Source organism: Enoplosus armatus, chromosome 23 (assembly GCF_043641665.1).
Source record: "Enoplosus armatus isolate fEnoArm2 chromosome 23, fEnoArm2.hap1, whole genome shotgun sequence".
Lineage (NCBI taxonomy): Eukaryota > Metazoa > Chordata > Actinopteri > Centrarchiformes > Enoplosidae > Enoplosus > Enoplosus armatus.
In genome coordinates this window covers 7,325,747-7,343,419 of record NC_092202.1, presented here as the reverse complement: position 1 = coordinate 7,343,419, position 17,673 = coordinate 7,325,747, and the positions used below count along the sequence as shown (strand labels likewise).

General features: G+C 41.4%; 2 protein-coding genes across 2 annotated transcripts; one reads left to right on the top strand and one right to left on the bottom strand.

Annotated features, from left to right (window-relative positions):
* Nucleotides 1–570: 570 nt before the first annotated feature.
* LOC139306271 (uncharacterized) lies at nt 571–5,186 on the bottom strand. Its single transcript, XM_070930217.1, has 16 exons — nt 5,108–5,186; nt 4,844–4,971; nt 4,610–4,750; nt 4,463–4,534; nt 4,187–4,357; nt 3,989–4,085; nt 3,680–3,897; nt 3,406–3,556; nt 3,133–3,341; nt 2,764–2,881; nt 2,475–2,680; nt 2,274–2,391; nt 2,017–2,189; nt 1,825–1,922; nt 1,614–1,732; nt 571–581 (listed from the first exon to the last, which is right to left on the bottom strand). Exons 1-16 carry the CDS (start codon nt 5,184–5,186, stop codon nt 571–573), a joined length of 2,109 nt encoding a protein of 702 aa, XP_070786318.1.
* A 10,003-nt stretch (nt 5,187–15,189) lies between these two features.
* On the top strand, nt 15,190–15,679 carry sst5 (somatostatin 5). Its single transcript, XM_070930026.1, has 2 exons — nt 15,190–15,318; nt 15,485–15,679. Exons 1-2 carry the CDS (start codon nt 15,190–15,192, stop codon nt 15,677–15,679), a joined length of 324 nt encoding a protein of 107 aa, XP_070786127.1.
* The last annotated feature ends 1,994 nt before the right edge of the window (nt 15,680–17,673 follow it).

The window sequence follows — 17,673 nt, the reverse complement described above, 5'->3', positions numbered from 1 at the left end:
CAATGTGACCTTGACAACTTTCCATGTATTAAGACTAAATAAGACTTCTCACAGGGATGTTGCCAGATGAGCCATTTTGTTTTGAGAACCAAGGCTGAAATATAGGAGGGAAAACCAGATGGGAGGACCCAGCCAAGGTATAAAGGGAATTAAGTTTCTAATCTGGGTGCATTTTACAAACTAACCTTTGTCTGGTGTACAATGCTATGAGCACTTAAAGTGACAATAGTGTATGATCTCTCATTCCTTGAGTGGCATTGACAGCACCTATGGCAGTGACCATTTTGGCCCTCATTGCTGTGGGGTACTATCAGGCAGTCCCACAGTTACTTGAGTTGCATCAGTAGCAATGTGAAATTGGCTCCCTATAAGGCTTTTTTTTTTTTTTTTTTTTAAATGAAGGTACAAAGACTCTTTACATAAGGTAAAGAGGTTGGTGAACTGAAAGCTTGATCGATAAGAATACCAGCCTTCCATCTGTTGATGACCATCAATTTGGCACCATTAAGTCCTGCTAATCTGAGACTGGAGACAAATGTAAGCAGTAATGGTCACTACACAAGGATAATGTCATTGGTCACCTGGAAAAGAACAGCCTTCAGAAGGATATTTGTACAAATTCTTCACATCACACCTACCAACTTCAAGGGTTACATGCTGTCTGCCTTTCACAACCTGATTAATGTGCATTGCTTCCTGAAATAGGCCTTGGGCTACACACTACCTTACACAGCAAACAACTCAGTGACTCAACTTGTGCATCAAAGATATTCAGGGCTCATGTAGTAATTAGACTCACTTGCAGAACATTAGATTTCTCACTTTAATAAACATTGCACTTAATATCAATACATGCTAAAGAACCAGTTATTCCATACTTTGTCAAAACCTGTTGCTTACATTATACACAATGCAACTTGACAGCATAGTGCTCAAGACAACACTTTGATGTGTTGAGTTGCCCTCAAGTCACATTCAATAGTTTCATTACATTTCAGTAACTAGGGAGAAATGTCAGCCCTCAAGCTGGAATCAACCTAGCAGCTCAAGGATCACTGTATGAAGGCTGCACCACCTCATGTTGGTTAAAACAGACTCATGTAAATATACAAATATGAACCTGCACTGAGCTTTGGTTCAATGAGCGAGTCAACCTAGTCACACACATTTGTCCAATTACTCAGGTGTGTTTGTTTGAGTCTCAATGACAAGTCAAGAGTATTTAAGACAAATTTGAGCTTTATTTAAAATACACACAATTACAAGCCAAAATATGGTGTCACTTTAGCTTGCGATGATCCTCTAGTTCCTGTAAATAGAAATTAATATTAAACCAAAAAAAAACAACTTACATTTCACCAAATTTCAAATATGCAACCAACCTTTCTTTGAGATATTGCTTAGAAAGCTGGATACTTTGATATACTGAGCAGGGGGGTGGTAACCAGGTCTCATTGAGACTGGTCTCGGGGAGCGTCTGGTAGCAGGCAGTGGTGTTTGAAGCATAATCGAGGGCTTGATGGTGGGACTCTGTAGACCTAGAGAACAAGCCCAAACAGATGATCAAACATGCGACGTGTTCAGTGATGTGGTTGAACCAGTGAACCACCTACCTTCAGTGGAGCGCGCAAAATGCACGATGCGGCCGACACCGGCCGTGTCAGACTCAAACCTGTACACCGAGAAGAGGCGGTACAGTCCAGCCAGAGGATATGTACACTGGATCGTCACCCTGCAAGACAAGAGGCATACGTTTGCATTCCCAGGTAGTTGAGGGAGGGGTAAATAGCCAAAGTACTTGGAGTTGAATATACACACACACACCTTTCGATATCATTGCTGAAGTCTGCTGGATTTTTCACAGAGCTGAACTTGCGGCTGAAGAAAATTTCGTTTTCATAGGTCACATTATCTTTGTTGAGCTGAAGGGGAAAAAGCAAATTATGTAGATGTCATTTGATAGAGTTACACACTCATTACACAAAATATAACAGTTCCATTAGTAAGCAGCGGTACTTTGACTATGGATCCACAGCTGTTGAGGGGAAAAGAGAAGAGAGCCCTGGTGCCGTCTGCCTCTTTGGGTCCACAGTATTTGTCGTTGAGGTTTGTTCTAGCAGGAACTCCTCCACTCTGGATTGCCAGAGACAAGTCGGCCACCGCAGTCATCCTCCCATCAGTCGAACACACTGCAGAGAGATGAGCTTCAGCATGCGTCAACTATGTGAAAGACCCCCCCCCCCCACTTACAGTAAAACACAGGATGTTCTTACTAATGAGTTCAGTAGTAGAGAACGGACAAGTCTTGACAGTTGAACTCTGGACCTCCGATGTTTCACGATCCTGCACAAGGATCTCAAAAGTGCCAAAGAAGCCCTTCAAAGTAATGTCCTGTAACACACATGCAGCTCAGTCATTGATCTCCATCTTCAACACAGGAGTCGATGCTTCCGATAAGTCATTTCTCATCTCACCTTGTACTCGAAGCCATGAGTGAAGAGCGGCACATCCAGCAGCAGACTCTGGCTATCATTGCTCATGATGTAGCCGTGCTGGGCGGCCAGCTCTGATGTCAGCGGGTCTGAGCCGATACAGATCTCCCACAGGTAGTCAGAAGGCCTGTGGTCCAGTTTGAAGCTGATCCCAGACTCTGAACAGACGGCGTCAAAGGCTGGAGGAGCTGTCAAATACAAGATAATGGGGTAATTGTGCTTCATGCAGAAATAGGATTGACCACGTCTACAAATAAGGTTAGTGACTTACAGACATCCGTTAATGCCATGACTGACGCCAGGTGGCAATACGGCTCGTTTTCAGGCAGAACCACCAGAGTGTAGTTGATGTCCAGCCTGAGCTGCATTGCTGCATCTTCTTTACAGAACTAAAAACAACAAATAGAAATTGTGGCTGAGCCAAGCAGGATGTATATACTTATATATATATACATATATATATATATACATATATATATATACATATATATATATATACATATATATATATACATATATATATATACATATATATATATACATATATATATATATATATATATATATATATAAAAAAAAAAAAAAAAAACAGCTTGACATCTGAAGATGCCACTGAACAAATAACTCAAAGACCTTTTACCTGCTGTATGACAACAGGGTCGTCAAAAGGCACCTTCAGAGTGAAGCCGTGAGTGTTGTTGGGATGAACAACTTCAGTGATGGTGTGGCTGCTTGCATTTGTAAACGGCACTGTAAATTCTTGTCCATTCAAGTGAACAGCAGCCAACGCGACATCTTCAGGAACATCTCCGAGGTAGACCGCGAATGTGCGCTCCTCAAGAACCGTTCCTGAAATGAAAAGCCATTCAGATCACGGTTGCATCCACTTGACAAAGCTTGTCAGTAGACTTACTGTTTTCAGTGAAAACAGGGCGCGGCAGCAGGGGAGTGGCCAGTGTCCTGTGAAAGCGAAGTCGGGTGTCAATGTGATCTTCATCCACTGAGATTTGCTCCAAGTAGAGATCAAAGACGTAGAACTCGTAGAGGTCGCCAGACACAAAGCTCTGTGAAAGATAGTAATTTGTCAAGGAATACAGTCAGGTTTGTAAATGTAGTCATTGCAGTCAAACTGGGGATCAAATCTATTGCACATAATTCATGTCCGTGTCGCGAAAGTGCCTTCTGACCTTCCTGTATCCTCCTTCAGCATTATAGGGGATGCTGATCTGGACTGTGGTGTTGTGCTTCTCCACAATGTAGCCTCTCTCCTCTGCAACTGGCTGCTCCACAAGTTCGCCACTGACACCAATGTTGACCTGCATCATGTGTAGACCAGACACCAGCGGGTGCAGCACCTCAGGAGTCTCCCACATCATGTAGCCACTGTCGTCATATGATCCTTCATCTGTTGATATTACACCAGTATTACAGCTTTACTGTTTGTCAAGGGGAAAAAACAAAAACCAAGTCACAGCATAAAAGATTGCAATACTGACGCATGGAGCAAGCAGCCACCAGGTCAACCATGAGGACCACCCAGCTCTGTCTGGAGAACAGAGTCGCATGGACCACCTCTACTGGAACACCATTCACCTGGAGAGAGACTCAAAATCAAAACCTGCTTGGGACTAAGCCTTTACACCAGGATAGGTATTGCACGTACTATAACCTTTACTGCCATTCCACAAGTTTACCTCAGTGCTGAATGAGTCAGGTTGTCCATACGGTGTACGAAATACCAGCCTTCCATCTGTCAGGTGGAACACATAACCCTGCCTGCGAGCTTCAGAAAGGTTAATGGGCGTCAACTGCTCTCCATCTTTGTGCAACGTCACCTGCCAGTCTGAAGCAGCTGAGGAATAAGCCTAGAAGGGAAAGAAATTTGAGACAGTCACTTATTCTGTTATTCCAGCTTCACAGGTTAAGTGTCATCTACGTCAAGGTTGAACAATACTCAAGTTGAAACATACAGGTTTTATAGCAGCATTCCAGTCGTCTTTCATTGTCTCATATGGACAGGTGACTTCACTCCTCACGGACACCTATAGAGAAGTCAGGATGAGAACACATTTGAAACAATTCCCCAAATTAGTATTATAATATGTTCCCAAGCTTACTTCCATGTAGTTGGCTTCACAGGTAATCTCTCTGGGGGACCAGGGTAGAGAGGGAGAACAGGTCTTGTTTAAGGCATAGGTGACCTCCTTTCCTTCATGTGTCGCAATCAGGTTGAAGTTAAATGTGAACACTTCGTCATCCTGAAAGGCCCATTAGAAAATTATGCAGATGCCAAACCTGTACAATCATTTATTTTGTGTGGTCAAGTAAAAAAAAAAGTTATTTGTACACACTTTGTCATCAGTGTGACAGCTGAAGTAAGAGGCTCGGAGCACCACATGGCCCAGTAGAGGGAGAACACTGACACTGTAGCCACACTCTGTTGCATACCAATTAGTGATGGGGTACACGCCTGTCCCATCTGGAATACAATCACAGTTATTAGACTCAACATGTCCTTGCACCCTTTAAATGAGCTTCGTTTTCAGGCCTGACTTTATTGATTAGATGCTTGATTTCAAGGGTGCCAGTTTGTGATGAAGCTGTGCAGCACTTGCCAACGGCGTCAAAGCGAGGTTCATTCCCAGTGAAGGAGAGATCAACAGCTATCATGAAGAAGCGATCACGACACTCCATATGAAGAACTCCTGTATGAACAAATAAGGTGTCAAAACCACAATTACTGTAGGCCTATAAGCAAACATTTAAAACCTTACCATTGGGAATGCGATCACATTTTGCAGTTGACCACACAGACAGGAGCAAGGTCACACTGCAAGACAAAAGGCATATATATATATATATTAAAAAAAAAAATCACAAGACAACTGCATCAATGGCAGCCAACAGTTCAGTAAATGTCCCTCACAGCTCCTTACCCAAGGCAAAACCCAAAAGCCATAGCCACTGATGTGTTGGTAGTGTCTAAAGCTAGCCTAGCTGCTAGCAAACTACACTCACTAACCAACACAAGCTAAAGTGAACCACTTGCTTGGTAAATCCAGGCCAGACCGGCACCATGTGATGGGGTCTGCTACACCAGCTTTTATAAGTCCATTTCTTCGCTGACCAATAAGGTACTCAGGTGTTACAGCCACATGTGTCACTCATTAGCAATCTGTCTTCAATGAGTGGACCCTTTTCACAGCATGTGCAGCAGATGGCATTAACGAGGACTCCTTTCGATTGGGTGAAGCAGCATGTTTATAATACCAGGGCCCTTGAACTAGGACACCAGACAATGCCAGTGTTGAATGAATAACTGCCACAGAATGAATTACATGTTTACAAAATGAAACACACCCTTTTCATTCAATTTCTCATATCTTGTCAGGATAAACACGAAAGAGAAGATACATAAAATAAGTGACAACAAAACATGTCAAATAAAATGGGGTTCTTTTATTTAATTTACAGTGCAGAAGCCCACGTGCAGAGCATCATTAGCGGCAGCATGGAGACGAGCGTCCATGTGATCCACACTGAAACTAAAGAAAAGAAGAGACAAGAGGTTAAATGTTATATGTTATCTTTGGCATAATTTATCTCGATAATATGAGTCCCTCCAGTTCAGTTTCAATGCTAAGTTGATTGAGGTATTTGTGGAGAACATTTAGCAAACTGTTAACAATGATTTAAATAAAGTTTCACAGCAACACTACCTAGATGGTTTTGCCGTCCCTCCTAATTCACCCTCCATTTTCTTTGACCTGATTAGAGCGGCAAACAACAAATCACACATTTACATAATTAATATGAAATATCAGTCACAGATCAACTTTTTAAATATTAACTGAAGTCACGGTTTTACACACACACACACACACACACACACACACACACACACACACACACACACACACACACACACACACCTGTGTTTGCCGCTTCCCTGCGTGTGCGTTTGACTGGCTTGATCGCTGAAAGGTCCAGAGACGAGTTCAGAGGGTGTTGGATAGCAAGAGTACTACTATCGTTTGCTGGGTAGCGACACTGAACTGTCAGCCTGTAACAGACAAGACTTAAATCAACACTATCATCTGGTTTAAAGACAGATTGAGCTCAGTATGTGTGTTTCTCACCTGTATGGAGAATCTCTGTGTATGAGAGGATCATTCGAAGGCAGAAAATCTTGAAGGTAACTGATCTGGTTTTCATAAACAAGGAAATTTCCCTCAGTCTGAGGAAAAATGAGGAGATCAGAAAGGAGGCCAGAACGAATATTTTCTATGTGAATGTCAAATAAGTAGTATCTCACAGTTACAGTTGTCCCACAGGAGTCCAGGCTGAAGCTGAACAGGGCTCTGGCGCTGTCCGTCTCCATGGGAACACAGCTGGGGTCCAATAGCGTGGTTCGGTTGGGCTGAGTGGGCGGGATGGTGTGGGTGGTGTCGACTACTGCCACCATCTTCCCTTCTGGCAAACAAACTGTCACAGAAACACTGCGAGTGTCAATGTTATTATAAACTAAGACAAAAACATGTAACTTTTTATGCTTTGAGATTGTTGTGTGTAACCTAGTAGTTCTCTAACAGGAAAGGTGCATTTATGGGCAAGACTGTCCTCCACTTTCAGAGACTCTGCATCCACAACAGACACTTCCACTCCGGAGACAAGACCCTGCAATGTCAGCTCCTGCGTGGGAAAAGAAGTTGGCAGAAGGGAGCTAATGAGCATCATCATGCCAGCGAGTGGCAGTATGAAATTACTCTGTAAACAAGCACAAACACGGTGGATCTTTTTTTATGAGCACGGATGGTGTTGTTTTATCAAACTATCCATGACGTGTTTCTAATCCTTGATATACTTTGAGAGTTAATTTACTGAATTGCACTCACAGATGGTAATCTTGTATGAGATTCAGAGAAGGAGATTAGGCATTAGCTGAGTAAATGGAAAGCCAAATTAAGTTAAAAACGGTCTTTCTGTGACACTGAAAAATCCCTGAACAAAAATGTTAAGTCTCATCAGGTGAAAAACTATGACTGATCACCCCATAGTTCATTCCCAGGCTGTAGGAGGGGATCTCCACAGTCAAGTAGTCCTCCTCCGCCTCCACCACGAACCCGCCCATCTCCACCAGGTCCCAGTCCAGCTTGCGGGCTCCGAGGAAGAGCTCCCACTGCAGCTCGGCCTGGGCCCCGTGGTGCAGCAGCACCAGGAGGCTGCTCTCGGTGCACTTCCCCTCCAGCTTGGGGGAACTTGGAGCTGCACCGCGGTAGATAGAAAGTCATCAGGCCGATATTTAGGTTTTAAGATTGATTTTTTTTAAGCATTGATTTTTAATATCTATTAATGTATAGGATGATTCTGTGTCACACAGTAATATCTTACTGTTGGTCCCTTTGTAGCTCCACCATTCATACTATTATCCACAAACAGCATTATATTACCATTTTCTAAAGCATGCCGTTTGTTATTAGATGCATTTCCTTATCTTTCAGGAGTCTCCTTATCTAAACAATGTGTTTCAGCACTCATTGAGGTGTTTTACAACCTATAAGGAGGCTGAACCTTTTTCAGTTGTCCAATTAGACCTTGACACATACAGTAGATGCTCAGCCCAGATGCTGCAACTCTAACACAGAAACCTCTAAATAAAAGTACACAACAAATTGTTACAAATTGTAAATTGCTACATGTTTGCATTAGAAAATATCAGTAGTAATATAAATACATGTTCTAGTTTTGGACATAAAGCATGCAAACCATCAGTATATTTACTTAAACTGCACAAAATGGTCTGAATCAGTGGTGATAAACTCAAAATACTGACCTGTGTATTCAACACGATGCTCTATAGTGGCTCGATGGTAAAACACCTCTCCACTGGGTGAGACGTTAAGAGTAAAGGTGAAATACAGACTGTACGTCTCATAGCCTCCACCTATATGCTGGGATCAGACAGCAGGGAGTTTCAGATATTTCTGAACCTCCACACATAATAAAACTGCTCAGTCAATCTCACCTCTGGGATTATTTTTGGGTGTGACAACAGGAGACGAAGCCGGTAGGAGTGGCTCCCGTCAGAGTGGGAGAGTCTGGACACACCGAGGTCTGTGTCACTCTCTGTTTGGTGGCTCTGGGTCCACATTAAGAGGTCGCCACCACCATCGATTGTCACCTTCTGGAGGGAAACATCAGGCGCAAAGAGGCCTAAAGTGACGGATAACAATCCCTCAGATGGGACTGTGTCTGTGGAGAGAGAGAGAGATCGGTGATGGCAGTATATTCAACTTTTGAGTATTCTGTGAAAATGATGTGAAATGATGGATGGATCCAAAATAAAATGTACCCTTCAAAAAGAGCATTTGTCTGACATTGATACATGTCATGACATACCAAAATCATATTTGAAATAATGACATTTTCTGCAATGAAAAGTGTTCCACTACTATGCTTTACATCAGACAAAACTCTTCAAAACTGTCAAATCAACAACATTTGTTTGTATTTTAATGACATTTTGCTGTCATTAAAATCTTGTAACATGATGCACGATATATTAATCTATTATGATCCAATAATAGGAGAGAAAAGTGCAGCATAAAGTTCTTTTCATCAATTAAACATGCAAAAATTAATAAGTTAACATGGCCTAAGAAAGCCTTACTGTTGGTGAAGAGTGGGATTTGTGGGATGAAGGGCATCTTAAGGAGCCTGAAGGAGCGATGCTGTGTGAGAGGCCAGCGCTCGTCCTCCCACTGCCTCGCGAAGAACAGATCTACTGACATGGACTGGCTGTACTGTCCCCTCACAACACCACTCTGGAAGAACCACCGCAGATGTACTGAGAGGTGATGTAGAAAAATCCGCAAACAGTTATTTTTGCAGTTGTACAATTGGTTTCTATTTCCTGCTTCTATATTTAACATTGTATTATCAACAGGTAGCCTGGTAGCAGCAAATATACTTCATGTCATTCATCAATAAACAAGTATGCAGAAAGAAATACTGTTCCTGTTTGAGTCCAAAGTGCATAAAAAAGAATAATACAGACAAAACATTAAAATAAAACAGGCTGGGAACCATCTTATCTGTATACCTTAATGTGTCCACCATGTACTCCTAAAGGAATCCTGACCTCCACTCTACCCTCCTGTAGTCCGATCTTGAACCCCCTCTCTTTATTTTCAGACTCACTCAGAGCCCAGCCGTCCACTCCGGTCCTCATTCCTCTGTCCCTGAACTGACCGTGGACCAACGGAGACGGAACATAAGGGACAGTCCACAGCAGGTCCGACCCATCTGCTGTAGCCTCATCTGGGGGTGAGAAAGGGGAGAGGAAGGAGACATTTGACTCTGGTGTTTCACAGTTTTCAAATAATGTAATACAGATAAACAGCACTAACTCAGAGCACAGGCAGCAGTGGTGTCAACAGCCAGGAAGTTGCTCTGGAGTCGGTACAGGATGGTTACTCTGACAATCTCTAAATCCACTCCGCTCTCCTGGGAAAAACAGAAACACCCACACACAGCATCCTCTAAATTATTGAATGACGCAGGTCTAATCCCCAGTTAACAATATCGTCTCTGAGTACCTTGACAACGTATGAGAGAGGGGAGGAGTAGGGACAACGGAGGGTGAGGTGTGAGCCACGCAGTGAGATGTGGTAGCCCAGAGCAGCAGCCTCCATCAGGGACAAGACCCTGGCTTCCTCTCTGTGGTCCTCTCTGTGGAACATCACAGCCATGTCTGCCTCATCAGCTCCCTGCTCAGTGACAAATGGGTGTCTAATCAGCATATTTGACATGAATTACGACAACAAATGCAAAGTCATTCAAATTAAATAATCTCTGGGTATTTGCACTTTACTTACCTTCTTCTCATTTCTGGATGTAACAGGCAGGACAGGCTGCTGGATGGACACCTAGAGAGGAAAAGAAAAGCTTCACAAACTGCCCAGATCTTCTCTCAGCACTAGCACTTGTTTGGAAAAGTTAACCTTCAAATTCAAGACAAAAAAATGGTGTTTCCAGTTTCCTTATCATCATTCAGATACACGCCGCAATTAATGTTAACACATCCATCCTTTCATTACATTTCCTATTCAGTTTGAGAGCAAATATAATCCAGCGGACTCTACAAAAAAAAAAAACTGGAAAAATGAACCAAACAAGAGTCGGAGAATGAGTGTGGATGTGATGACATAACCATGCAGGTAAGTAACTCGCCTCCATGTAGTTTTCCTCACAGACGATCTCTCTGGCGCTCCACTGCCCCCAGAATGAGCAGTGGAGCTGGAAGGGATACGCCGCCATCTTCCCATCCGCCTGCAGCTTCACAAACCAAAGACGCAGGTGATAGTCTGTGCCGCTCTGCAGGTGAGACATACAGAAGTGTGTTGTTGATAATACAGTCATGCAACACATTAAAGCACAGAAGATGTAGAAAAATAATTGACCTTGCTGTGGACATGACAGGCCAGGAAGGAGGCACGAAACACCAGGTCTCCGACATCACTGAGTAGGACAGTGTAACCACAGAGTGTGGCCTCCCGATCAGACAGGAGGTGGAATCCATACTGGTCTGGTGGTTTACAGCAAAAGGTCATCAACAAGTACGTCTTGGATACTATTTCCATCTGTAAAGAACTTCTCTGGTACACATTTTCTCAAGGAGGATAAAAAAACAGACCTTCAAAGTCAAAACGGCTCATCGGGCCGAGGAAGCTGGACTTTACAGAAAGCCAAAAGTGACGCTCAAGGCATTTGGTCTGAAACGTTCCTGAAACATCAAGAATAGCCTCAATTCATAACAAATGTACTGTAATTACACTGGGAAATAGGTGCAGCAGGGCTGGGCGAACATTTTATATTATTGTATATAGACTTTTGGTGGAATCCTATCATGATTGTATGAAAATGATTTGCAAATTCTAATACAAACCTAACTAAATTAATTAATATTTTGTTGTTTTACATCTGTGTATACACTGGTTTGATGTTAATGCATAGCAGTGGGACACAATGTGTTGTTTTGAACATTGATTTGCCATATTGTCCTGCTATATTTGATATTCTAAAAATATTCTTAGTAATATTGTATTAATTTCAGCCATATCACCACACCCTATACATAGATATGGTAAAAAATAACATTTAGCGAGGAACTTTTCTTATTAGATACTGTAATATTAATAGCATTTGCTGTATCTCATTCCACACTGTATTATTGAGCTCCATATCTATAATGTCAGACAGGAACTCTTTAACAGTGACAAGAAATATTTCCCCTGTGAGAAGATATTTAATAGTCCTGAAATATAAAACTCATGGAGAGCTGATGTATTATATTGAAAGAAAAACATTTTATTAGCTTTACTGAAGTAATATCCTCTCCTTGTCTGGGGCCCTCAGGAGTCCCCTGAAGGACACGCCGGTCCTCATTCATTCCTGGGTTATGTTATGAAACAGGTGTTGTTGCTTTAGGGTATTCACTCATTGTCACGACCTTACCTGTCGGCTCTGGACTGGTAACACAGAAACGTAACCCGAGGAGCAACGCCACACTAAAACAAACACACAGCATCAGTCTTTGCACGAGGCTACATTGAAACCGCGCTTTTACCTTTCACTTTGACACTCACCCGCACAAAATATGAACAAATATCTTCATTTTTTCAAGAGCAAATGTGGACTCAGTTGATGTATCTCGACTTGAAAGCTGTCAGTCGTGTTTCCCTTCGGAAAAGTCGCCATTTTGTCTGAGTCACCTGTTAATGGAGAAGCTAATTAGCACAGAGCTCAGTTTTCTTGGCCTTCCTCTTTGGAAACACAGGTAGCTGCTAAATAGCACGAATAGATAGTTTATAAGTAAATTAGCAACAACTCACACACAGATATCTCATGAGTCGTGTTGCGTTTGAGGGTCTGAATAAAAAATGCGATCTTACAGTGACACCCAGTGGACAGAGCGAGCACTGTGAACACCACTTAATACACACAGTACAGCTGGAAAATAACTGAATACATTTACTCAAGTACAATTTGATGTACTTGTACTTTACTTGAGTATTTTCATTTTATGCTACTTTCTACTTCTACTTCTACATTTTGGAGGGAAATATAGTACTTTGTACTGCACTACATATTTATTTGATAACTTTAACTACAAATTACTTTGCAAGTTCATATTATTAATACAAAATATTACCAACAAATAAAATATGATGTATTATTATAGATTAAGCTACTCAGCAGTATATAAAGTAATTAATATTAGCTCCATCTTTACCAGCTGCAACATTTAAGTGATTAACACATTAATGCATCAATAATTGTAATCACTAATTATGAATCAGTAATATAATATACATGATTCTGAAATGGGCCATTCATAATGAGTACTTTTGGTACTTTCAGCATATTTTTCTACATTTGCTGCTTTTCTTAATTAAAATCTCTGAATACTTCTGAATTTTGTTGTTAAATTGTTGCTCCTTAACAGCCCAACCATTTCTCTATTTTTAATGTACAAAATATATATAGCTAATAAATCTGAAAATATCTTAAAAGTGAATTGAATTAAAAGGCTTTGAGCAGGGGCATGCTAAATATATGGCACCTTTTAAGTGTTGGACTACATCAGTGTTTCCTTTTTCTCTTTTGAGGTCAACAGTGCACATGAAAGAAAACTCCAGTGTTGACTGTGTTTGCTTCTCTACCAACAGATCAATGCATTCATCACTTCCACATCATTCATCCAGTCATACTGTGTGTGCCTCTTTATACTACTGCAGTCCTCAGGGTGTCCTCTGATTCACTATGAGATACTAATAACCCTCATCAGCAGTCCATGAGGACCTTTTTTCCTAATAGATTTTTACTGAGCAGCTTTCTTCACATACAGATAACATTGACTCAGTTGTTGCTCAGTTTAACAGTTATTCTGCCAAAAGGTGTAAAATTAATTTTAATTTTGGTAACCCTTTACAATAGGGTACTTAATTAGGGGTTGCCAAATTCTATCAAATTGTCTTTTAAAACAAAGTGTAGTGTCAGTAAATATGACTTGGCAGAGAAACGTGTGCCTTAATTACTCTGTTCAGGTGGGAAAAGAAATGTTTGAGTCATTGGCTTAAAATATAGAAATACTGAAATTAATGAATCCTATAGAGTTATGAGCAAATCAGCAGGAGGAATTGCTGCTTGATTAACTGTAGGTGAAGATGTTTAATTAACCCTGACAAAGTGCTGACACTACTTTATATCGTGTAGCAGCAGGTGTGGAGGCAGTGGAGGTGTGATTTGTGTGATTATCACACTGTTGGACCCCTCTCCTTCGTCCACAGCAGCACAGCTGGACGGCTGCGGTCACGACATCCTCACCACTCGGAAAATGTTACTTAAAGTCAAGTCCTGTCATGATTAAAGACCGAGTAATCAGATGTATCAGTGAGAGTCCTGTGGTGGAAGAAAGGTCAGTGGTTCTCAAATTGAGAATGAGGCGCAGATTAATGTGGGAATGACAAATAAACAAGACTGCTGAATAGGAGGGACACCTGAAAAAACATCTGGTTTCCTATCCTGTTAAAAGCGTACTCCACAGATTTAGTATTGCGCTCCTATAATATTGGGGGAAAAGTGCCAAAATTGAGGCAACAGAACAACAGATATCATCTTTTTCATTGTCAAAACCTGGCGCCTACATTACCCACAATGCAACCCGACCAGCGACAGTTATGTCAGAGATTCAGGTGTGCTGTGCTACTAGCTACAAATGTGGCCTTGAGCTACTAGCCTCAAGCAGAGATGAGAAGAGGGCTACACTTCTTCCACACCTCCAGATTATTTTCATTTTCAAACTTGTAGTCTTCAGCCCCAACCAGTGCGGCCAGTTCATCAACTTGCATGCAGCATCATGTTTTGAGGTGGTCAAACTATAAATAAATTATTGCCAGATTTCAGATGAAAAAAAACTTCTTGACCAAGCACTGCAATTATGTCGTCATTTACGCCCAAACAAAACACCCACATCACGTCTTTTGTTTGCAGTCTGACATTTAGATGTTCTCCATGTTTATTTCCCACTGACTCAAAGTGACGGCATAAAGGGTGGTGGAGTAGTGAGCAAAGTCCAGGCTGCCTCATTAACATTTGAGTCACATTGTGTCATCAACAACGCTGCACAGCATGAAGGCCTCGTGTTGAGTTCAGGACACCTCCGAGGCTGGTGCAGTGAATCGTGATTGACAGAAGTAAAGTCACGTGTTCCCATTAACTCTGACTTTACTGCGTTTTGCATCTAATACTTCATATTTAAAGTTATGAGTGCTAATCAACCCAAAAGTCAGATCCTGGAGGTTTTGTTAGACTTGTTACAGGAGCGGTTTTGTCCATGTCGTGGTGGTGATGATGACCTTATCCTGTCCAGTGACACCTCCACCACACACCTCCTCATTCCCTCACCCTCTCCACCAATCACATCCCTTTGTTGGCTTGAGGATGAGGAGGATCTGAAGATGAAGAGGCCTATTTATCAGCTCAACACGTCCCACTCAAACAGTGATAACACTCAGCTCTTCCGTAATCCCACTTTCTGATTGGTTTGTTGTATTCTGGACTTTTTGCAGCATCGCACATCATCAGTGTTGAGAAGACAATCAGGGAACTCTTGTGTTTGCAGTTTGAGGTGGAGATGCTTCGCTCTCCGGTGCAGCTGCTTCTTGTGGCTTTGTTTTCGTCTGTGCTGCTGGTGCAGGTCAGCGGTGATCTACGCAGGGACATGCTGACAGAAACACTGAGAGCAGACCTTTCAAACGACAAGGTGAGTGACTCATGTATTATCATCACAAAGATGTAAAAGTTTGAAATTAGGCAAGTTCCTATCAGGAGTTGAGATATGGTGTTTAACAGCTGACTTCTTTCATGGGGAACAACTTTAAATTTTCTTTTTTTAGTTGCCATTCCTTTCCTTTGCTGTCCTCCTTTAGGAGCTTGCTCACTTGCTCTTGCTGAAGTTTGTGTCTGAACTGATGGCGGCGGAAGGAGACGAGATGCTCCCCGAGCCGAAGGAGGAGGAGGTGGGAGTCAGGGAGGAGGTGATGCGGCGACATCTTCCCCTCTCCCAAAGAGAGCGCAAGGCAGGCTGCCGTAACTTCTTCTGGAAGACGTTCACCTCGTGTTAACACGCTTTGCTGTGACTGGATAATTCAAATATACAGGTGTTTTGGTTGTATGTTTTGAGATTGGAAAGGATGTTCACAGTGTGTAAAAGCTTGTGATTTAAACGTGTTTGTTATTGATTTCTCTAATTTTTGTGTCTTAAATTGGTATTCATGTGATTAAGTATTGCACTTCCACAAAGTTTGGAGATACATTGACTTGACCTGACTTTTAGTCTCAAGTATGGGTCGGGCCTCAAAAACACTGGATCCTACATTTCCCATAATGCAACACAGATGCATATTTTGTCAAACACTTCCTGCCTGCCTGCCCATGTCCTTCAGACTTCACAGCCCGAGCAGGAAGAAAACCCTGATGTCATAGTGATCAGGGTTATTTTTTCCAGCCTTTAGGACGCCACAGATGAATATCGTCTGTGACTAGTAAACTGAAGTGGCCCTGTAAGTTTTGAACATGCAATGATTGTATAAAAAGTGACAAAGACACCGATGGACTTGTTAAATTTTAATAATCAATTCTGTTACTACAGCCTGTATTAGGAGAAAATCCACCCATGTGTATGAATGTAACTAACTGCCATTTCTACTTCAACAACCTGTTTAAATCGGTACAAAATGGCCTCCTTCTTCTCAGTGTGAATTCATCAGCGGACACACGTCTGCTGCACTACCAGCTTTGATCTACAAGCTCCAGTTCACAGCATTTCAATCTGAGCACACAGAAAGGAGGATAAATGGATGACTTTGTAACAGAAACAAAAGCACATGATTCAAGGAGTATGACACAGGTCAGGATTTTAAAAATGACGTTATAATGAATGAAGTGATAGCCTCAATGACAAAAAGCAGATTAATACAGTATATACATCATGAGATAAATTAACAAGGGAAGCGTTTGAAGCGTTTCAGCATGATCAAGTTCTGTCACACACAAAAAAAAGAAAAGCAGAATTCACATGAATGACATCCTTGAGGTAAGGCTTTCAAATTTCTAGCCCTTTAAGTTACACAAATACAAAATCAGGACGGAAAGACAGAGGTTAAACACAATCATAACAAATACTGTAGCTCCAAAGTCTCAGAGAATGACAACTTGGCCCACATGAGTGCAAAGGATGAGCAAAAATCTAATCCGCAAATGAAGAGTTGTTTCCCAAAATCACTTTTTGGGGTAAAAATACATCACATTAAATTCCACTTTTATTCCGTTGACTGTAAAGAATTAACAATATGTAAAAGTATTTAAGTGAACTAATTTACCCAACATACTTTAAAACGGAGTATAATTTCAAATAAAAAAGTTTCCCAAATGGCACAAAATCTTCACACGAGGCTCAAGCTTCACACAAATAGGATGTTTTCAAGACCCCATTAGAGGCCAACACCCTGTTTTCCTTTAGACAGAAGCAAGCATTTGACTTCATTGCACCATAATCTTCAATGTAACAGTCAAGCATCAACAAAGGTTAAACAAACCAAAGCAAGATTGTGTTTGTCGTAGACATTCAAAAATGTTATTCTGGATGATTTCTTTTTTTTAAATGGCAAAAATCCTTTTATGAGCTTCGATTTAATAACTAAACATGATATTGGAGAGTTGAATGAGAGATTTGTTCTAGCAAATATTGTACTACCTTTTAATAAAAGCTAAAGAAAAGGGTTGTAACGTTAACTACACATTCCTTTTGTCTACATTTATCGTGCTATGAGGCTACTTCTCTGCAAAGATTCACTGCACTACAAGGCTACATGCTTTCCAAAACAGTTGGGAACAGTTTCATTGTCAAACCAAAACAGCCTGTTATGTACAGTCACAGTTGTTGCATTATCTGCTTTTAGTATGCTTGTTTTGAGGCAGTTCTGCACTTTTAGTGTTTTACAAATGTACAGGACAGCCAAGACAAGCCGTCATCTTAATTATAATTTATGCCGCTTCTCTGCAAACCCCCCCCCTAATTTTCAGGTCTAAATCTGTAATATTCTTCCATACTTTCATT

What these genes read in the sequence shown, in the direction of transcription:
- LOC139306271 (XM_070930217.1), bottom strand. Translation starts at nt 5,186, where the DNA reads ATGGAGTGTCGTGATCGCTTCTTCATGATAGCTGTTGATCTCTCCTTC. An exon ending in GCTGTCACACTGATGACAAA is followed by an intron (nt 4,751 to 4,843) that starts GTGTGTACAAAT and finishes TGGGCCTTTCAG; the next exon opens with GATGACGAAGTGTTCACATT. An exon ending in CTCTACTACTGAACTCATTA is followed by an intron (nt 2,190 to 2,273) that starts GTAAGAACATCC and finishes ATCTCTCTGCAG; the next exon opens with TGTGTTCGACTGATGGGAGG.
- sst5 (XM_070930026.1), top strand. Translation starts at nt 15,190, where the DNA reads ATGCTTCGCTCTCCGGTGCAGCTGCTTCTTGTGGCTTTGTTTTCGTCT. An exon ending in CAGACCTTTCAAACGACAAG is followed by an intron (nt 15,319 to 15,484) that starts GTGAGTGACTCA and finishes GTCCTCCTTTAG; the next exon opens with GAGCTTGCTCACTTGCTCTT.